At 42.1% G+C, this 23,259-nt stretch overlaps 1 protein-coding gene across 7 annotated transcripts in view; it reads right to left on the bottom strand.

Moving 5' to 3' along the window:
* Positions 1-8,988: 8,988 nt before the first annotated feature.
* The window catches only part of kmt5b (lysine methyltransferase 5B), an 87,007-nt gene continuing 72,736 nt past the window's right edge, over positions 8,989-23,259 (bottom strand). For 6 of the 7 annotated variants that reach the window (XM_072466535.1, XM_072466534.1, XM_072466538.1 and 3 more), the window contains one exon: positions 8,989-11,226. In XM_072466535.1, the coding sequence (XP_072322636.1) occupies positions 9,614-11,226 (1,613 nt within the window). In that variant the 3' untranslated portion in view covers positions 8,989-9,613. Of the gene's footprint in view, positions 11,227-11,327; positions 11,412-23,259 lie in introns of those variants that run through there. The other variant, XM_072466540.1, reaches the window with a different exon arrangement.

The raw sequence follows: 23,259 nt of genomic DNA, 5'->3' as shown, positions 1-23,259 counted from the left end.
AAAGTAACACCAAGATAGGACAAGAAGTTATGGACAGGCCAAGGAGTTATGGCCAGGATAGTACAATAGAGAAGATATACTAAAAAGGTGAACATTATTGAAGATGGTAAAGTTACTTAGTCCAGGTGCACATATTCTAGGTTGCTGAAAACATCCTCACTGGATACAGGGGTACTATCAAAACACTTCAAGGGGAGAAGAATAAACAACAAAATAGTCAGTGTAACACAAATGGTGAAGTTACTGGAAACGATCATGGGCAAAATAAACTTCCATCCGCAACGGCATGGTTTAGTCAAGGAAAGTGAGCACGGTTTTGTTTAAAGGATAATAGCGTCCGACTAATTTGATTCAATTCCTTGATAACAGAAAAACATTGATCAGGATAGTGCAGTAGATGTTGTTTATAGGGGCCTTCAGAAAGCATTCTACAAAGTGCTACAGAGGAAATGGAAGGTGGTCATATATGGATATTTTTCTGACTTGGAGATGGATCTGGGTGGTGTGCCCCCCAAGGGTCAGTTTTGGGTACATTACGCTTCACTTCTTAAACAACCTAGGCTTAGTTGTAAGGAGCAGCATTATAAAGTTTGCCAGATACAAAACTTGCTAATGTAGGAGATGGTGACAAATTGTTGCAGATTGTATGATGACATACAAAATGAACATGGTGAACTGAGTAGAGGCATAACAGATGGAGTTCACTGCAGAAAAGTGTAAAGCAAATGTAAACATTGGGAGAATGAATGTGGAAAAGGAATGTTTTATAAAAGGCATAATTTTTAAAATGTGAGCAGAAAGACCGTAAGCGTTCATACACACAAATCCTTAAAAAAGGTGGCTAAAACAAATATATGGGCTGCTTGGGTTTGTAAATCGAGGCATTGCCCTTAAAAGCAATGCTTGAACTTTATTAATCACTGGTTAGCCCTCAGCTGCTGTGTAAAATTCTGGCACATCGCAAAAGCTCAGAAAGGAGGTCTATAAGGGACCAGAGACTTTGGTTAGGAGAGGTTGGAAAAGTTCGGATTGTGCGCTGCTTGGAACACAAAACGACAAAAGGTGACCAAATCAGAGTTTCCCAAAATCAGGTGAAATTTTGGTCGGAGTAGACAGAAACAAATCTAATCTTACAGGTGACTGGGTCAATAATGAAAGACCAACAGTATAACATTATTCGCAAAAAAAACAAAACTGAAGAGTAGATTTTGATCAATCTTTTCATGGAATGCTGTTGGGCTCTGGAATACAGTCCTCAAAAAGATGGTGGAAGTAGAGTCCATAAATAACTGTGAAAATGAGTTGAGAGTCATTTGAAAAAGAGGAACTTAAGTATAGGGCAACAGAGCAAAAGCTTGGGTGTGGGACTAAGTATGGTGACCGTTTCAAAAAGACAGCATACGCACGGCAGGCAGTCTGGCTCCTTCCATGCTAGGTCTCTTAAGATTCGAGCAGCTCAACCATGGCCTCTGCCTCAAGAATAGATCCTTTATGATCCCCAGTTGGCCCACCCTTGCTTTAACCATGAAAGCACTTTATTAAACATTTTGGTTCCCTTTCATGCGATATAATATACTCTCACTTTTTATTCCCACTTTTATTCTTCTGTACTTTCCACATTCAGCTTAGTTTTCTGCTATATTATGTATCATACCTTTGCCATAAGCCACCCCTTGTTTAATTTTCATCTCTACATCTTTAGTCAATGTTTTGGTTCTTTTGTATGCATCATAGGAACATCCCACCCACCCATTTCTTTTAATCTTTACAATGTCACTATCCCAGTTTATCGAAGGATAAGTGAAGCCCTATTATCACTAATTGACAGCTCTTGCATCTTTCTGTAATTTGACGTTAAATTTGCTCTACATTCCCACTACTGGTTACCAATGTATACATCCAGCAGCTCAACAGCTCCTGTTGACAAATTTCACAAAAAACTCGAGAAGCACAGGAAATAGATATTTCTACTTTGTGCTCCATAGAATCTCTACAGTGCAGGAGGCCATTTGGCTCATTGAGCCTACGTCGATCCTTTGAAAGAGCACCCTACCTAGGCCCATTGCACAGCCCTGTCCCCGAAATCCCACCCAACCTGCACATCTTTAGACACCAAGGAGCAATCTAGCATGGCTACTCCACCTAACCTGTAGATCTTTGTACTGTTGAAGGATACCGGAGCACCCGGAGGAAACCTGCACAGACATGGGGAGAACGTGCAAACTCCATAGTTATCTTAGGCCGGAATTGAAACCGAGTCCTTGGTGCTGCGAGGCATCAGTGCTAACCACTGTGCCACCCTATGTGCTGTCTTTCTATCTGACATTTAACGCACTTGATGTCCTTTTGTCTTCTTACTCACTGCCAGCCTACTAATCCTACACATGTTGTTTCCTACATTAGTGATTACATTTCATTATTTTTTGTGGCGTCCAATGTTTGTAAAAGTTGCAATACAATTGGAAGTCTTAATTTCTATTATTCCATAATTCTTACCAAGTAAATACCAGAGTGCTAACGGATTCTTTATTCAATACTACTTACTCCCTGATTGTGGCCTTAACTCCACTCTCAGCTACTGCTACTAACTCTCGACTCCCAGTTGCTCCTACTATGCTGGTTTAGCTCAGTGGAATAAAAGCTGGTTTGTAATTCAGAACAAAAAGACAGCAGTGCGGGTTCAAATCCCGTACCAGCTGAGAATTCTGAATTCTCCGTGTACCTGAACAGGTGCCGGAATGTGGCGACTAGGGGATTTTCACAATAACTTCATTGCAGTGTTAATGTAACCCTACTTGTGACAATAAAGATTACTAACTCTCGCCTCCGAGCCACCCCCATTAACTCTTGGCTCCTAGGTCAATCAGTTAACTCAAGTTTGAATATATTCAATGACCCAGCCTCTGCTGCTCACTGGGCAAGAGAATTCCAAACATTAACTCCTCCCAGAATTTCCTTACTCAATTTTAAATGGGAGACACCTTATTTTGAAATGTCGTCCCATTGTTCTAGATTCACTGGGGGAGGGGGGGAAGAGAATATGCTCAAGTGTTCACCATGTCAAGCCCCCTCAGAATCTTGCATGCTTCAATTAGATCTCTCATTTTTCTAACTCCAATGAGTACAGGACCAATTTGCTCAACCCTTCCTGGGATTGGGGGTTGTCTAGTGAGGAATTAGTCTAGTGGACCTTCTCCAAACTGCTTCCAATTCAAGTATACCCCTCCAAAAGTGACAAAAACTGTATACAGTACTCTGTATGGTCTTGTACAGTTGTAACAAGACTTCCCTAATTTTGTATCCTATCCCCTTGAAATAAAGATCAATATTCCATTTGACTTCCTAATTAGATGCTGAACCTGCATGCTGACTAGTGTTGATTAATGTACAACACCCATCTGTACTTCTGCAGAATGCCCTCTCCATTTAAATAATATTCTTTTTCTATTATACCTGAAGTGGACATACTCATGTTACACTCCATTTGCCAAACTTTTGCCCACACACTTAGCCTAACTGTATCCTCCTCATAACCTGCCTTCCCACCTATTTTCAAATCGTCAGCAGATTTGGCTACAATACAGTTGCACCCTTCATCCCAATCATTAATAGGTTATATTGAAACCCCAGCATAGAGCACAACATTTCCGATCCTGAAAATGACATATTTATCCCGATTCTCTTTCCATGTTAAAAGATCACCTCCTATACCATATCCTGTGGAGCAACTTTTGATGCAGCACCTCATCTAATGTTTTTTTTGGAATGTACAAGTTGGGTTTGTTCTCCACGGAGCAAAGGAGATGGAGGGTAAATCTGACACATATATACTATTATGAAAGGTAAACAAGGAAAATAAATTCCCAGTAGCAGACAGCACAAGAATTAGGGTCACAGATTTAAAGTCTTGGGCAAAAGACACGTTGTAGGAGTGGGGAGAAGAGAGATGCGAGGAAGAACCTTTTTTCTTAAAACACAGTGATAACAACCTGAATCACCCATAAGGATTTTGGAAGGAGACTTGGAATAATTTCAAAAGGGTGGGCACTTGAAGGAAATAAACTTCGAAGGGCTATGGAACTCATGCTTGTTGTTCGCGTAATTTATGAGCACACTCAGCTCAAAGTATGTTGCTTCTAGTCATGTTACAAATTGACTGATCATCTTCAGTTGGTTGTTAGTGTAGCTGTTGCCCACTCAGGATTGTTTGGCAAGTGCTCAGCTGCAGTCACATCTAAAAGCAGACACTTTGTTTTGGGTTTTGCAAGCGTGGGCTGGTTGAGTATGGTCGATACTCTTTTATGTCCATTACAAATAACAGTTGTAGCTGCTCATTTACACTTGCCAAGGACCCGTTCTCTACCAGCAGGATATGTTAAAGCTTGTGCCTTTTTTAAATTACCCAGGGGCTTGGAAAGTGCATGGTTCCTTGTGCTTTCTCATGGAAACGCCTCAGCAAGATTCAATTGGGCAAACAATTCGGACTCTATTCTCCTGTAGCATAAATTGTGAACATGTAAAATTTAGCATCCTTGCATTTGTTCCTGCGTTAAAGTGGAAAAACACCAGAAACATGTCTCTCTTTTCAGCAATATTCATTTTCCAACCTTGTTGAGGTGGGGGAGGGGAGGGGGGGGGGGGGGGGGGGGGTGGAAGAGAGAGAGAGAGAGAGAGAGAGAGAGAGCAACCTTTGATTAATTTTTTAAAGCAAAATCAAGTAGCAAGTTACTCCATTTCCAGAACGAATACAGAGACACTGAAAGATAAACAATATTAAAAACTAGCAAAAGCAATCAAAATCTATTGAACAATTTTATTCAAACATTTTATAAATGTTAAAAGTAGTGCAGAAAATGGGTGGGAATCTCAAACATATTGCAAGTGTAATTTATCTTAATTTTTATATAAAATCATGCTTTAGTGTTCCAAGTTGCATAGGACTTATGATAGAATGAGAAAAGACTTATTAACTTTCCTGCTTTATGAACACAGCACAAGAATAATTTTCTTGGACTCAGCAGCAGTCGAGAGTTAACTGGATAAACTTGATCCATGATGTCAAAACATATGAGGGTGTTAGTAACTGGACCATAAGAATCTGCCAACTCTTTCACAGTATAATTGGCAATGTACATCATCATATAACCACCAAATGTATGACAATCCCAATGCGTGAAAGAGTGGAGACTAGTAACACACCGTAATATTTGTATACCTGGATTGACCCAAAATGCTTTTTAAAAGCATCACTGACATTTATATTAACACAACATATCTTTCAGGGAGCTCTCTAGTTTAAATATTCTTTTCCATATCGTGTGCCATGTTCAGTTTGTTATCTTCTAAATAAATTGGGAGTATTACAAAGTTCGATGGTTGTATTGTTGACAGTGTCATATTTCCTTCAAGGTGCCACCACGGTCTTTCATGTTAGATAGAACTTTTTACAGAAGATATGGAAGAAAAAAAATATAGCTAAATATTTTTACTTTTTTTCATGCCAGTTAAATGTTAAATAATTTTGTGAAACAAAAGAAACAGATTGTCAAAACTATTTAAAAGTAATATAAATGATCAAATGTTCGGTGCACTTTCATTTCATCCAGTTACCCTTCTCCTTTCACCTCTCTCAGAAATACCTGAAAGTATTGATCTCATCTCCAACCCCCTCTAATTACAGCCATGTTCTGATTCAAACCATTCGCGATTCAGTTGTGTCCACCAGTCATGAACATCAAACCTCTTCCATCTGCTATTCTGATCCAAACCATTAACATTATTCAGTTTATTTCACCTGTCCATGAATCAGTCAATTGCCCCGAAAGCATATCTAGCCCATTTCTGATCCTCGGATGCCTCCATTCACCGATAACCAGTCTGATCGCCTTCTTCCTTGTTTGCCTTCATAAATGCACACATAGATGTTCTTAACTAACAAAAGGCAAATGCTTTAAAGAACAGAAAATATCATAATTAGATTTAACAGGTGCTTTATTCCAACTGAAGACAAGGGAGATTAAAGTAATAAAATAGGGCGCAAGAAAATGCAAAAAAAGTGATACGTGGACCTCTATATAAAACGATCACCACAAACTGGAGCAACATGGGAAAAAAAGTGAGTGAAAGACAAAAAAAAACCTTTGTTGAATTCTACACCATCACTATCATGAGGGTTACCATTAACCAGAAGCTTAACTGGGCCAACCATATAAATACTTTTGTGGAATGCGTGCACTCAGAAACTGGGAATTCTGTGACAGGTAACCCATCCCCTGACTCCCATTTCCAAAGCACAAGTCAGTAGTTTGATGGAACACTCCCCACTAACATGGATGAGTGCAGCTCCAACAACATTCAAAAAGCTTGACACCATCAAGGACAATGCAGCCAGATGGATTGCCACCCCATTAAATGTTCAACCCCTCCAACACTGTCAGAGATTCAACAAGTACCATCTCCAAGATGCACTGCAGCAACACTCCGGTTCCTTGGAAAGCACCTTTCAAACACATGACCTCGACCACCTAGCAGAACAAGGACAACAAAAGATATTCTGTTTCCACTACTTGGTAAGTCAGTGACTAGGGGTCACAATTTCAAGATGGTCAGCAAGAGAATTAGGAGTGAGATGAGGAGAATCTTCAGAGCTGTTGGAATTTGGAATGCACTACCTGGGGGTGGTGGAGGCGGATTTCAGGAGTGAGATGAGGAACTGCTTTTCTCATGAGTTGATGGGATTTGGAATGCACCGCCTGGGAGAGTAGTGGAGGCAGATTCTGTACGAGGTTTCAAAAGAGCTAGATATATATTTGAAAGTGATGAATTTAGAGGGCTGCGGAGATGCGGCTGGGGAATGGTACTAGCTAGGTGGCTCTTTTGGGGCCTTTGCAGAAACGATGGCTCATCTCTGCTGTAAAATTCTATGATTCTAACACACTGGAATATCACACTGCAGGTTCCCCTCTTAAGTCCACACAAGGTGACTTGAAACTGTATTGCCATGCCAAATCCTGGAGCTCTCTCTCCAACAGCATAGTAGGTGCTATAATAGTACAGTTGTATCTATACAACGCTGACTGCAAGAAGGTTCATTACCACCTTAAAGGGCAATTAGTGCTGGGCAATAAATGCTGTCCATGCCAGCAATATTCTCAACCCAGGAATGAATCCAGAAAAGGGAACAAAGACTAAAACAAATATAAAGGATAAAGGACAGCCTAGACAAACAAGTATAACAGCATTTAACTTTAAAAAAAAATCAAATCTGCAAAAATTGAAGAAACCAGAAAGGCACTGTGGAGAAAAGTACACATAAAAACAAAAAGAGTGATAAAGAGAACGTTGAGAAAGGCAATTCAACTGATTATACATCAGAAAGATGTGCATCATGGAGAAACAAGGAACAGATGTGTGCCTAAAGATGTGCAGGTTAGATGGATTAGCCATGCTCAATTGCTCCTTAAGTGTCCTAAAGGTTAGGTAAGGTTACTGGGTTCCGGGAATAGGGTGGGGGCCTGACCCTGGGTGGGGTGCTCTTTCATGGGGTCAGTGCAGATTCGATGGGCCAAATAGCCTCCTTTTGCACTATTGGAATTCGATGACTGTTGAGAAAGGAATAGTCGGATATCAAGGACCCTAAGAAAGCAGCAATATAAGCAAACGGCATGAGACAGAGAAAGACAATTTAGGAGAAAAGCACCCAAGAGAAGGATGCGTTATAAAAGTAGACATGGGAAACAGACACAAGTGAAAAGAAAATGGATTTGAATGAAGGGGAGGGGGGAAAAGAGAAAAAGGAGAAATGAGTGAAAGTCAAGCATGAAAAACAGATCCCATCCAACAAGGCATAAGGGATTCATGCAAAGTGGAAGAAATGTAGAATCACTGAGGGAGACAAACTTAGGACAATACACAGAAGTGAAGTAATTGAGAAACATTGATGAGTACAAACAAAATGACCAGACAACAGCAAAATCAGAGATTGCGAAAGAATGAGGTGAAAGAAAAGTTGATCACAAACTCGACAGTCTAAACCCCAGTACAAACGATGGAAAGCACAATGTAGCTTTTTCCAAATTATGCTCAGTGAAGGATAACTATTTTCTAAGCATATTATTCACCTCCCGTAACAGATGGCCTTTTTAAAGTAGAATATACATGCCTAGCAGTTATGCAAAATAAACCCAGAATTGCACATCATGAGGACTGGTTAGTCAGCAACTCAGGGAACATTGTTTTTTTATGTAAATCAGTCCCTGTTATTTATTTCCTACTAAAAAGCTTTAAAAATGTCAATTTACATTCATTTTGATTAGCTATACATTGGTTTCACACAGGCTTCAAAGCACTTAAGAGTAACGCACATAGTGACCTATGAACTGGACTAAAGTGATCTGGAACTTCATTCAGACTCAAAACTGTTTTAAGACAAAAACATCAAATGAGACACATTAGAGCAAGAGGCTTATAAAGTAAACCACTATTGTCCCAGAATAAACAAACAAACCGAGCAGTGGCTCAGTGGAAGCTCAAATCTTTTACACAAAACAAGGGAGGTATAAATTCAGCCAAGATTAGATTTTTATGGACTCACTTAAGTCTCCTATACTCACTTCATTAATAACTGTTTTAGTAAGCCCAAACCAAAATTCACACATCTGCCGGACAAGAGCTCCAGATGGGAGAGATGAAGGGAAATGTTGGATGAACACCATCACCCTTGAAAATTACATATACATTTTTTCTTTTTATGTTCAAATTCAGCTTTTATACTTTAATACCAACTCATTACAAAAAAGGTGTTGACTTTTGTTTTAAAAAATTAAACACATGACCAGTATTATTCCAGGAAACCTACAAATATTGTTTGCATCATTTAACAGTCAAAAGTGAGTACAAGGATCCAGAGTATTACACATATATATAGGTGTCATTTAAACTATATCCATACTTTTATGCTGTAAAGTACTATACCCTGTGCACACTCCGTATTACAAGGTCAGCGAACAGCTCACACTTATTTTATTTAAACAAGTCCATTTATTTAAACTTCTAAACAATAGCTGGCTACTGACAAAGGCCACAAACAGTACATCTGGGACAGCATACAGTGTAAAACTGACATAACCTGGGGAAAACACCGAGCAAACGAGCCTAAAAAGCTGCAATTCCTTGCTGGTGATAAGAACAGCTAGTAGAAATCTGTTTGTACTTGCTGCCACTATCGATTCTTGTATTCTTTAACCTTCATTCATACAGGAGAGCAAATTAATGCTCCCTTAAAAAAAATTAAAATATCCACCATAATTGTGTTTCAAAATATTGAGGCTCAAGAGAAGAAAAATGAAAAGAAAACCTGGTCTTTATGTACATCAATTCTGTTTTATACCTTAATTCTACCACAGAGTTAACACCCTCCAAAATTGCACATGGTAAGGCTATTAATAGTACAATAAAAATCTGCAAAAAAATCAAGAGTCAATATACTGTACACTTTCTACAATATTTATGTTGATAATGAATACAGAAGTGCCATCAAAATTTACAGTAAATTCATTCAAATGTGGAATTGATTGGAAAGTACTGTACATTATGGTTAGTATAGAACCAAAACTTATGCATTAAGTCTTAAAGACTGATCTTCTCTTCTCCTTGATGAGATATCTATATCTATGGAGTCTTTACCAACTATTAGTCTTAGTCTTTTTGCCTGAGGAAGTGGAATAAAGTCATCTTCAAATTCGTCATCATAATCGTCCTCCTCAGATGACGAGGAAGATGAGGATGATGATGAAGACGATGAAGAAGATGAAGAATCGTCTTCCTCATCATCATCCTCATCTCGGTGTTGTCTGTGCTCATCCACTTCTCCATTAGATCTCACCAAAACTGAATCATCACAACACACACCACTGTTACAGAGGTCTTCCACGAGGGAGTGTGATCGCTTAATTCCTTTAATCTGTTCCTCACGTTTCAGCTGTATCTTGAGTTTTGTAGAGTTATTTCCTGAGCCTGTGGTAAACCCATTACTGAGCTTTGCTACATAATTGTTACTTTTGTCATTTTCATGGTCTTTGCTCAGTTTGATACTAATCTTGGATTTCTTTCCATCCATTTCTTGGTCATTTGTCTTACTACTGCTGCTGTCACGCCTTCGGCGTAAAGTCAATTTGGGAATCCCAGTACTGTTTTCAAGTATCAATTGTGCATCATACCTTGTGATTCGCCGTTTCTTTCTGTTTCTTTTACCTGTCGCTCTGGAATCTTTCATTTTATGAGATTCTGAACTTTTTGATTTGTGAGAAACCATAAAGGAATCTGAAGTGCCACCATTTGATGAACCAACACAGTCTCGGTATACACCAGACACATCCACCAAATTAACTTTATCACTCCCATTAAGACTGTGAATTGGAGGAAGACTTATCAATTCTGGTATAGGTTCCTCCTTTACGTTCTCTTTCACAGAACAAGATAACGTGTGTTCACATTCATCTAATTGTGCAGCAATTTTTTCTAGTTTTCCTTGTTGTAACCTCCTTCTGCTCAAACATATGCCATTATTTTGACAATTTGTCCCTATATCAGATAAAGACTCTTGGATCAATGTATTTACATGGGTGCCATCACAGACATGTTGAATTGAGTCCATATGTTCACCCTCTTCTCGGCAATGAAGACTATTATTGTCCACTGTATTTGGTTCAAGCTCCAATGAAGAAGCAATATCATAGGACTCTTTTAGGGCAAGTTTTGTTCTTTTTGCCCGCCGGGTCATGTAGGTACAAGATACAGCTCCATTACGCAAGCGGGAAAACTTATGTAATTCTTTTACAGAATTATTATTTTCTCGAACAGCATGTCTGGTTAGACATCGACTTGACCCTTCAACTTTTGCTGGCCCCTCTAAATCTTTGTCCTTTTCAAATGGCAAATTCTTATAAAGAACTACTTTAGGTTCCTTGAGAACTAAATTGTCCATTTCAAGACTTCTAAAAGTGGTCTTTTGTTCTGACCTTCTTGATTCATTTCTTAACCTCGATTTTGAGGCCAAAGACCGAACCGGCCTTGAGGTTTTCAGTTTCTTTGGTACCTTGGAATTACCTACAGAACATATTTTTGAAGAGGATGAGGTAGAGCCAGAGGCAGCTGATGTTCTGGGTAAAGTTTGCCTTGTTCTGCTTTTGCTATCCTTTTTCATATTGATTAATTTTCTAGTTGCAGCTGAAATATAGATATCAATCATTATATTGTTATTTGCAATTACATAGTCTAATTTAAAACACAAGAAAAGATTTTACACTAGATTACCAAAAATATCATACTCAAGCATAATGAGTGGTAACACTGATTCCTGCAGCACTTCCCTCAACTTCTTCACCAATCTAGCATTTCATCTCACAAGTACCCTACAGGATGTAGTTGTAGGAAATGGAGGTAAATTAGCAACAATTTGATTGTACTTGAAATTGTTTATCTATCATTTTGCACCGATATTTCTGATGTTTAAGCTCTTAAATCGGAGTTCCCCAGTCACAGCTTTTTGATAAAACATTTTACTTCAGAAATTATTTGTTTGGATTTTAAAAAAGCATCAATATGAATTTATCCAAAGGTTCAGATAGATGCCACGTTGCCATTAAGAAACCAACCACTTTAATTAGGCTATATACACATATAAACAGGCAGTCACCATTTAATAGGAGGAAATGGGCAATGGAAAAAATATGGTTAAAGTAGGAGGTCTAGAATGGGCCAAGACAAAATGAGAAACAAAGTACTGTATGAAAATGCGGGAAGTAGGACTCGTGGTAGCCTTAAAAAGTTTATGGGAGGAAAACGGGTGCCATCTGATGCAACCCTACAAAACATTTAAGGTTTAAGTATAATTGTTGGGACAATGTTAAAAAAAAACATGATTGCAGAGGTGAAGAGAACACTTGAATGTTTGTACCACAGCAGTCTCTAGTGACCAGAGCATGAAACTACAGACTGACCAAAACCAAGCATTTTTATAGGGAATTGCAGAATCACAAGCTGTTGTGATTGAAAAACATGACTGATTGCTTAAAATGGGAACATTTTAGCAGTACACCACCTACAGGCATCAAACACCATCACAAATATACTTACTGTTATGGACATAATTAACCTAAAATCAGTTTGCAAATAATAGGGTTTACTGACTCTATAATTTATAATGAGGGGCTATCGAACTTATTTAAATGAAAACCACAAACATCTCAATTTTTTTTTTGTTGGGGGGGGGGGGGGGGGGTCACGTGATAAAGAGTGCGGCAGTTGTGTTTTTGCGAGCTCTGGCTCTGCTCGTGTTTTAATTCTTTATTTTATCCTGGCACATATTTCATATCTGCTTTCTCTCTTAGGGTCCCATGGCCTGCACTACCTCCCTGGCGGTTCTAGATTGCTGTTTTGTGAAGAGCAGCCTAGATAAATCATAAAAACCTTAATTTGTTTATGGCGGTCAGAGTGCGCTGGTGTGTGGCCCAGCAGTGCCGTAGTTGCCGTTGAGCATGTTCTCATGTCGGTGGAGCTGTGTGCATCAGGATGATGGCAGTCATTGAAAATGCTGTCTTGGCTGAAGATCTCACCTCTGCAGTGCATAGTCGTCAGAGCTTAGAATTGAGGGATACCTTTGTGAGAGTGGTGGAGGCACATGAGAGAGTTCTTGCACCGAAAAAGCACTTTCGCTGGGTGAGGACCTGCCTGTGTGTTATAGAGATCCTACTGCATGGTGTGTCGTTTAACCTGATGGGTTCAAGAGATAGGGGCTGTGCAAGATGTGTTGTTGGGCTTGGTCCCTGGCGAGAGGTAGGAGATGAATCCCGGATTGAGTGCGAAAATTGGCTGCATGTCTTGAACTTGATTTGGAGGCTTGATGCATTAGATTTGGAGCACAAAAAAATCTGATCTTTTGACGTCAGGTGTCAGCTGGGCCCGTCGATTACTGGTCCTATTCCTGATGGTCGTGAGGGTTGGAGGTGGCCAAGAGGTGGAATTGTTTCCCCCGCCCCCGGCCGGGGGCTTAGGCGTCAGAGAGACAGCCTGGTGGAAGCGATGGTGTCTTGTGCTTCAATTGTTGGAATTTATGAGATCCTGAAGAGTGCTCGCTGATTCTGGTTTATCCTTTATCTTATCGTGCAATGCGGATGGTGTCTCGACCCTGCAATTCTTCTATAATCCTGGGTGTTACTCCCTTGTAATAATATTGTTGATCATTTCTTATTTAATACTGTCCTTTCTGCTGCAAGGAAGTGCAAGATGTGAGGGAGAGTGTTGTCGATAACCATGTTGTGACAGCCCTGTGAAGAGTGGTCTGTGCACAGCATTACTCCTTTTTTGTTATTGTGTCTTACCCTTGTGTATTTTGTTTTCAACAACCCTCATCTTGTTCATAAGAAAGATGAGAGGAGCGGGGTGAAGGGCAGATGGTTGGGGTTCGTAGGGTTAATTGAGTCCTCACTGAGATGGTGGATAGCCCCCCCCCCCCAGTCAGAGCTAATCAATGTTGGGGTTTTTTAAAAATTATATTTAAAAATTTTGAAACTCCCAGTGGTGACCATGGCGCATAAAAGGTGGCTCTTGTCTAAGAACTTTGACTCCGGCCTTTTAACCCCAACAAATGGGCACCAAAAGTATTCAATGCCCAAACTAACCAGACATTGACCGCACTGCCAAGCAGGATGGGAAAGAATCAGCTGTTCAGCCGAAAAGCCAGTCAAGAGTGAAGGGAAACTTTAGCCTCGGGAGCAAGAGAACACCCGGTGAGGGTCGACCGCAGAGTTCCCGGTGCAGACCAGGCATTGATGGACAAACCGACGGGCTTCATCACCTCCAAGCTCCAGAGACATAGGGAGGAATGAGAAAAGACCTCCTGGCAGCCATCGAGACGGCAGGAGAAGTTGCAACGGCCAATATGGACCAGAGGCTAGAGGCCTAAACGACGATGACGAGGAACGTCAAAAAAGCTGCCACAGACCAAGGGGACCCGATTGCGGCATTCAAGGCAGAGGTAGGAAGCCTGGTGAAGACCCAGAAGGGGTTGAAGGATAAAGTCGACGACCAGGAGGACGTATTGTGTCAGCAAAAGCTGAGAATCTTGGGCTGCCAGAGGGAAACAAGGGTAGAAACTCCTCGGAAAATTGGCAGCAATGTTCGTGAAGCTGGTCGGCGAGGAGGGCTTTGCCAAGCCCCCAGAAATAGACGGAGCCCACAGGTCGCTTCAGCAGCAGCCAGGGCTGGGGAACCACCGCGGGTGATAATTGCAAGGCTCCACAGGTATCAGGACAAACAGCGGATCCGGAGCTGGGCGAAGAGTGCGAGAGGGTTCAAGTGGGAAGGACATTCCACCCGCCTGTGTCACGATATTGGTGCTGACCTGGCCAGGCTATAATCTTGGCGCATCCTGTTTTGGTTGACTGAGCGACTTGTTCTCTTTTTCATCAGTGGCTGCTTGGCATGCACCAGGGAAATGTGGAGCCCGTGTTGGGTCCGGATCCCTAGTTAACCTGTGGGTTAGTTCTGGTAGTTTACTTTTTCCTTTCTTTGTCGTCATGTTCTCCCTTTCTAGTGCGGCTCTGACGGTTTGATCACAATCCAAACATGATGCTGCCGGTCCTCTCTGCCCAATAGTATGGAATGCTGTTGGTGCTGCACTGGGCCATTGTTTGCAGTTAAGTTGCATTGTGAGGTACATGTGTAACTCCCCTTAGAACTGGGGCTTTGGCATATTTTCTTAAGTGTGAAGAATCTGTGCTTGGCTCCTACACAGGTGCTGATTGGTCTGGTATTTGAGGAGAAGAGGCTGTGGAGGGTCATTGTAGCTTTTCGGTGCTGCTAGAGTAGGAGATGTACAATAGTGTGCACCCAAACATGGCATGGAAAATTTATCCTGATTTCCCGTAGTAACTGCAGGTTTTTAATAGCCTCATCTGGTTTCTCCCTCGGTCTCTGGTGAGGCTCTATAGGTACCTAGTTATGTCTAATGATTGTATCGAGCCAGTTGCGATGACGTTCCCGTCTCTCTCTCTCTCTCTGTACTCATGGATGCTGAGCCTTTATTTTTTTTTCTCGATTCTTGTTATGGCGTTATATTATTTTGCAATTCTGTGTTATTCTTTAAAATGTAAAACCTCAATAAATATACTTTAAAAAATATATAATTTGGATATCCTAGGTCAGTTACACTGAACAAACCAACAGATCATCCAACTTGGAGAAAATAATCTACTCAACCTCATCCTGACCCGTCAAATGACAGTATTGGCCTGAGTGACCACTGCACTGTTCTTGTGCAGGACGATGCCTCATCTTCACCCTCCATCGTGTTGAGGCACGACCATCGTGCTAAATGGATAAATTCAAAACAGATCTAGCAGCTCAAAAATGGTCATACATGAGGCATTAAGTGCCATCAGCAGCAGCAAGATTGTATTCCATCACAATCTGTAATATCATGGCCTGGGGCTAATTTAGCTCACTTGGTTAAACAGCTGGTTTGTGATGCAGAGCAAGGCCAGCAGCCTGGAATTCCCATACTGGCTGAGGTTATTCATCAACATTTTCCCTCCGCCGGAGGTGTGGTGTTTCTCAGGTCAAATCATCACTAGTCAGCCCTCCCCCTCAAAGGGGAAGCAGCCTTTGGTCATCTGGGACCATGGTGACTTTATCTTTGATAGCAATGGTAGAGTGAGGAATATTAGACTCAGGAACCAACCCAGGTTCAATGGAGATGTGTAGAAGAACATGCCATGAACAGATTCATTAGTCGCCAACCTGGTGAAACTACAGCTCAGGGCTAAATGCAGGCTGGACAGCATGTTGTAGACAGAGCCAAGAGATGCCAAAACCAACAGATCAGATGAAAGCCCTTCATTCTGCCACATCCAGTGACCAAAATTAAGCAACTAACAGGAGGCCGAAGAGATTCCATAAACATCCCAGTCCTCCTTGATGGCAAGCCCAGTTAGAGTACAAAAGGTAAGGCTAAAAATGTGTGCAAACCACCTTCAGCCGTAAGTGGCGATTGAATGATCCATTTCAGCTTCCTCCGGAGGCCCAACCTCCATATCAGGTAATGGCAGAAGGCACTGGATACGACAAAGGCTACAAGGTCTGATAACATTCTGGTTGCAGGGCGAAACAGGTGGTCCAGAGCCTAGTAGTTACCAAAATGCACTGGAAAATTACCCAGTTAGGACTTGGTTCACAAAAAGCAGGAAAAATTGGGGCAAGATCCTCTAATCAGTTTACTCTCAAATCATTAGGAAAGTGATGGAAGGGGTCACTGCCACCAGCTGTGCCTCAATTAGAGAATGAGACCTACTCAGGGTCTCGGTTTCTGCCATGGCTTGTCATACGACGGGCCAATTCATGACTCATACCTTTGGACACGTGGGGCATATTTCAAAGGTAGAATGCAGGATTTGCTTCCTGCTCTTCATCATTAAGATGCTGTGACACAAAGCATGATGCAGCTTGATGGATAAGTTATTGCCATCCTGAACAGTTGGTAGCAAGCTCGTCCCAGTCTTTAACTGCAATGTTGCTGTGCTTCAAGGGGAGCGCAAAGGTGTCTCTGAAGCATTTTCTTTGTTTTCCCCGAGAACATTGGTCATTTGAAAGTGGAGTAAAAAAAGACCCTGGAAGAAACAGCTCTTGGACATCCAAAAACTTGTCCAGTCTATCTACCAAAGTTGATGTTGCAGGAGTTTTGCCTGAAAACTTATGGAGCTTGCTTTAAGAACACTAGCATCTGTTGGACTGCCCTCCCACTGTATCCAGTGAATTTCTCTCATGCTCTTTATGTCACCGATACACAGTTCAGGTCTCCAACATACAGGAGTGTGGTGATTACAACTACTCTGTACATTTGATGACATCTTCCATGAAAGTTCAACAGTGCAATCAATTCTGGTCACCCTATTATATAAAGGTTATTATTAAACTAGAAAGACTGCAGAAAAGATTTACTGGGATGCTACCGGGACTTGATGGTTTGAGTTACAAGAGGCTGGATAGACTGGGACTTTTTTCCCTGGAGCGTAGGAGGCTTAAGGGTGATCTTATGCAGGTCCATAAAATAATGAGGGGCATAGATGAGGTAGAGAGTCAACATCTTTTCCCAAAGGTAGAGGAGTCTAGAACTTGAGGGCATAGGTTTAAGGTGAGAAGGGAGAGATACAAAAGGGTCCAGAGGGGCAATTTTTTCACAGAGGGTGGCGAGTGTCTGGAACGAGCTGCGAGAGGGTGTAGTAGAGGCGGGTACAATTTTATCTTTTAAAAAGCATTTAAACACTTGTATATGGGTAAGATGGGTATAGAGGGATATGGGCCAAATGTGGGCAATTGGGACTTAGTGGTAAAAACTGGGCGACATGGACAAGTTGGACTGATGGGCTTGTTTTCATGCTGTAAACTTCTATGACTCTAAAAGGCACCTACTCACCAATAACCTGCTAACCAATGCTCAGTTTGGTTTCTGACAGGATCACTCAGCTCCCACCTCAGTACTGCCTTGGTCAAAACAGGATTATAAAGAACTGAACTCCAACAGCAAGTCAGAGTGACGGCTCTTAGCATCATGGCAGGATTTGACCAAGTGTGACATCAAGGAACTGTGGCAAAATTGAAGTTGATGAGAATTGGTGGGAATAATTTTCAATGGCTGGGGTTATATCCAACGCAAATAAAGTTTGGTGGTGTTGTTGGAGGCTAAATCATTTCAGCTCCTCAAATCAGGGCATGGTCCTAGAATCGATCATCTTCAGCTGCTTAAATGACCTTCCTGCCATTATAAGGACAGGAGTTGGAATGTTCGCTGATGATTGTGCCATTTGCAACTCCATAGCAATAACGCAGCAGCCCATTCCCACATGCTGTAAAGTCTGGACAACATTCAGGCTTGCGCTAAGCAGTCACACATTCATGCCACACAAGTGCCAGGCATGTTCATCATCACAGAAAGTGCAACCATCTATTTGATCTTCAATACCCTTGCTGTCACCATTGACCAGAAACTTAATTAGACGGTCACATAAACACTGGGGCTACAAGGAACAGGTCAGAAGCTGGATATTCTACTGGAGCAGACTAACTTTGGACTTCCCAAATTCTTTCCACCATTTACCAGGCAGCCCATATATGCAATGGAATACTCCCCACCTGCCTGGACTGCAACTCAAGCAACACTCAAGAAGCTAAATACCACCAGAGAACAAAGCAGCCTACTTCACTGGCATGCTATCCACTGTCTTTGGACATTTAATGCAGCATTGGTGGAGACAGTGTCTACATTGTGTACCCCATCCACAACATGCATTGCAGTTAATTCACCAAGGCTTCTTCAACAGCACTTCCCAAAACTGTGAGCCCTACCACCATGCTCAAGGGCAAAGGAGTTTGATAAGGTGCCACACAAAGTGTTAACTCACCAGGTTAGATCACATGGGATTTGGGGTAATTGATTAGCTTGTATAGAACACTGTCTGGCAGATAGAAGTCAGAGTTGTGATAAATGGGTCTTTTTCTGGATGGCAAGGTGTAACTAGTGGGGTGTCACATGGTTTGGTCCTTGGGCCCCAGCTTTTACAATCTATAAACGACTTGGATACAGGGACAGAAGGTTCTATAGTCAAATTTGCAGATGACACTAAAATTGGTGGGACAGTAAGTTGCAATGAGGAAATAAGAATCTTACAAATTAATATAGATATGTTAGGAGAGTGGACCAAAATGTGACAGATGAGAGTTTAATGGATAATAAATGTGTGGTCATTGGTCGGAAAAGTAGGACTGCAAATTATCTAAACGGAGAGAGAATTTGGGGTGCTCTGTTGCAGAGGGATCTGGGGGTCCTTGTTCTCGAGTCAGGTACACCAGATAATAAAGAAAGCAAATGGAATGTTGGCTAAAAGAATAGAGTATAAAGGTAAGGAAGTGCTGTTGCAACTATGCAAGGCATTGGTGAGACCACACCTGGAGCATTGTGTATAGTTTTGGTCCCTTATTTGAAGAAAGATGCATTGGAGGCAGTTCAGAGGAGGATTTCAGAGATGAGGGGTTTTGTCGTATGAAGAGAGGTTGAGCAGTTTTGGCCCATACTCTCTGGAGTTTAGAAGAATGAGGGGAGATCAGATTGGAGGTATACAAGATGATAAAAAGTATGGATAAAGTAGACGTGGAGCAGATGCTTCCTCTTGTGGGACATTCTAGAACGCGAAGTCATAGTCTTAGGATAAGAGGTAGAAAATTTAAAACTGAGTTGATGAGAAACTACTCCCAAAGCGTAGTGAATCTGTGGAATTCGCTACCGCAGAGTGTGGTGGATGCTGGGACAGTGAGAAAATTGAAGGAGGAGTTAGACAGATTGGTAATGGATTGAAGAGTTATGGAGAACGGGCAGGACGGTGGAGTTACGGCCAGGATGAGATCAGCCATGATCGAATGGCAGAGCAGACTTGATGGGCCAAATGACCTAATTCTGCTCCTTTTTCTTATAAAGGTGCATGCGAATATCACTACCTCTAAGTTCTACACCATCGCATATTGGAAATATACAAACATTCCTTCAGTGTTGCAGGGTTAAAATCCTGGAACTCCCTGCCTCGTCGCACTGTGGGAATAACTTCACCCTACTGTTATGAATATCTAGTTAATAATTCATGTGTTTTTCAATGTAACCTCTGGTTTTAGGTATTGAGGTTTTGACTGTAGAAAATGGAGACCTTGGATTGGAAAACTGTTAATAGCTTTGATGTAGAATCAATTTAATAAAGCCTAGGTTTATGATTCTTTTAAAGTGTAATTTAAGTTTATCTTAAAAGGTCAGAGTTGATAGTGAAAAATCCTAGAGTGTCTACCATTATCTCCATAAAAGTGAAAAGCGAGCGATTTTGGAAAAGAGTCATAAAACTCCAATGGAGATGCACATTTTTCATATGGGTTACAGAAGCAAAGAGGGACACGGAAGGTAAAGTAATTCATTTATATTTCTGTCGGAGAACATCCCAAAGCATGCCATGTCTTCAGGGCAGATGGGATGTCAGGTTAGAAGGTTCTCTTCTTTAATTAGCTGTGTCCTTGCTTACAGAAGCAAGCAATTAAGTTTGGGAACAGACGGAGGCAGTTTCATGTAGACTGCAACACGCTTGGGGAGTGGCAAAGGAAATGAATGCAAGTCAATTAGGCCTCAACTTGAAGCAGAAAAAAAATACTCACCACGTGGAATGTAGACGGGTTAATGAGGGAAAAGCAGCTAGAAGATTTGCCGAGTTTGAAGCAAAATAAATAAATCTCGTGGCCCTCACAAAGCCTTGTGGCAGAAAGCAGTCAGTCAGTTTGAAATAGGTAGAGAGGACACATCTGACAGGAGCTGGGATTCAGTTCTGGGACTAGAATCATAGAATTTACAGTGCAGAAGGAGACCATTCAGCCCATCGTGTCTACACCGGCCCCTGAAAGAGCACCCTACCCAAGCCCACACCTCCACCCTAGCTCCGTAACCCAGCATCCCCACCTAATGTTTGGACACTATGGAGTAATTTAGCGTGACTAATCCACCTAACCCACATATACATAGTCTGTGGGAGGAAACCGGAGCACCCGGATGAAACCCACACAGGCACGGGGAGAACGTGCAGACTCCACACAGACAGTGACCCAAGCCAAGAATCGAACTCAGGTCCCTGGCGCTGTGAAGCAAACATGATAACCACTGTGCTATCGTGCCACCCCAAACTAGACTAGTGGCACACAGAATCTGTGGGAGCATGGAGGGCCATTAAGAACTAGGGGATGTTCCCGAGATTTGAATCCCTAACCAAGGCGGCAGTGAAGGCCATGTTTGAACAAGAATCCACAGTTGAGGTTTGTAAAATTGGAGGATCACTTCGTTGAAAGTGAAAGGATACCCATGACACTTGTACCCACGGGCACCCCTGGGAATAGTTGGAATGTTAAGGAGAATCAAAATTCGGGAGGGCTGTGGCACACCTAAAACAATAGGGAGTGGAGCAATGAAGATTAGGAAAGTCAATCAGACCAATGGAGTGTGAACAACCAGGAACACAAATGAGTTAGCCGAAGGTGAAATTCTGCCTCAGGAGGATTTCGGCATTGAAGTGCAGTTGGCTTGAAAAGTTATATTTAACAGATTAAATTGCTACGCTGCATTTGTTTTACCTTAAACTTTAAGGGAAAAAGATTAGCATTGAACAACTGTGTTCCATGATGTACGTTAGTCACGCAATATGCAAATTCCTGGGTATCCAAACAATCACACACCTAGGATGCAACTCCGATTGCTTGCAGTAGAGCTCAAGATTTCTAAGTTCGAGGAGTGCTTCAGGATGCTGTGTTACAGCAGGCAGGCCATTCGGCCCTTCAAGCTTGCCCCCCCCCCCGGTGCTACATGTAACCGCTCCTTGGAAATATACTAAGTTTTGGCCTCAATTATTTCCAGTAGTAACAAATTCCACAGGCTCACCACTCTGGATGAAGAATTTTCTCCTCATCTTAGTCCTAAATGGTCTACCCTGTATCCTCAGACTGTCACTCCTGGTTCTGGACACCCCCACCATCAGGAACATCCTTCTTGCATTTACCCTGTCTAGTCCTGTTAGAATGTTAATAAGTTTCTAAGAGATTCCCCCGTCATTCTTTGGAGCTCCAGTGAATACAATCCTAGCCGATTCAATCTCTTCTCATACGTCAGTCCCGCCATCCCAGGAATCAGTCTGGTAAACTGCTGCACTCCCTCTGGAGCAAGTACATCCTTCCTCCGATAAGGAGACCAAAACTGCAGACAATATTCCAGGTGAGTTCACCAAGACCCTGTATTATTGCAGAAAGACATCCCCGGTCCTGCACTTGAATCCTCTCCCAAAGAAGGCTAGCATACCATTTGCCTTCTTTACCGCCTGCTGTACCTGCATGCACAATGACTGGTGTACGAGGACATCCAGGTCACGATGCACATGACCATTCAGATAATAGTCTGCTTTCTCATCTTTGCTACCAAAGTGGATAACCTCGCATTTATCCAAATTAAACTGCATCTGCCATCTATTTGCCACTCACTGAACTTGTCCAAATCACACTGAAGGATCTCTTCATCCTCCTCACAGTTCACCCTCCCACCCAATTGGTGTCATCTGCAAATATGGAGATATTCTGTTTAGTTACCTCATCTAAATCACTAATATATATTGTGAATAGAGGGGGTCCTAGCACTGATCACTGCGGTACCCCACTAGCCACGGTCTGCCAATTTGAAAATTTGTTACCTGTCTGCCAACCAGTTTTCGAAACACCTCAATACACTACCCCGAATCCCATAAGCTTGAATTTTACACGCTAATTCTCTTATGCGGGACTTGCCAATAGCCTTTTGAAAGTCCAAATATACCACATCCACTGGCTCCCCCTCAAACTCTACGAGTTACAGTAAGAAGTCATACAAGACCAGGATAAAGTCCAATAGGTTTGTTCCGAATCACTAGCTTTCGGAGCACTGCTTCCTCAGGTGAAAGAGGTAGGTAGGTTCCAGAAACATTTATATAGACAAAGTCAAAGATTCAAGACGATACTTTGAATGAGAGTCATTGCAGTAATTAAGTTGTTACAGGTCCAGGTGGAGCAGGTTAAAGAGGGGTGAAATGTCTCAAGCCAGGACAGTTGGTAGGATTTCGCAAGCCAAGGCCAGGTGGTGGGGGGTGAATGTAATGCAACATGAATCCAAGGTCCCAGTTGAGGCCGGACTCATGTGTGCGGAACTTGGCTATAAGTTTCTGCTCGACGATTCTGCGTTGTCGCGCGTCCTGTAGGCCGCCTTGGAGAACGCTTACCCGAAGATCAGGGGCTGAATTCCCTTGACTGCTGAAGTGTTCGCCGACTGGAAGGGAATATTCCTGCCTGGCGATTGTTGCGCCATGTCCGTTCGTTCGTTGTCACAGCGTCTGCATGGTCTCGCCAATATACCACGCTTCGGGACATCCTTCCCTGCAGCGTACGAGGTAGACCACATTGGCCGAGTCGCACGAGTATGTACCACGTATCTGGTGGGTGGTGTTCTCACGCGTAATGGTGGTACCCATGTCGATGATCTGGCACGTCTTGCAGAGATTGCCATGGCAGGGTTGTGTGGTGTCGTGGTCACTGTTCTTCAGGACGCGTTCTTCGGGACCCGCGACAACGCAGAATCGCCGAGCAGAAACTTATAGCCAAGTTCCGCACACA

Source organism: Scyliorhinus torazame, chromosome 10 (assembly GCF_047496885.1).
Source record: "Scyliorhinus torazame isolate Kashiwa2021f chromosome 10, sScyTor2.1, whole genome shotgun sequence".
NCBI classification, from domain to species: Eukaryota; Metazoa; Chordata; class Chondrichthyes; order Carcharhiniformes; family Scyliorhinidae; genus Scyliorhinus; species Scyliorhinus torazame.
The sequence above is the reverse complement of the archived record's forward strand: the minus strand, read 5'-3'. Positions and strand labels throughout refer to the sequence as shown.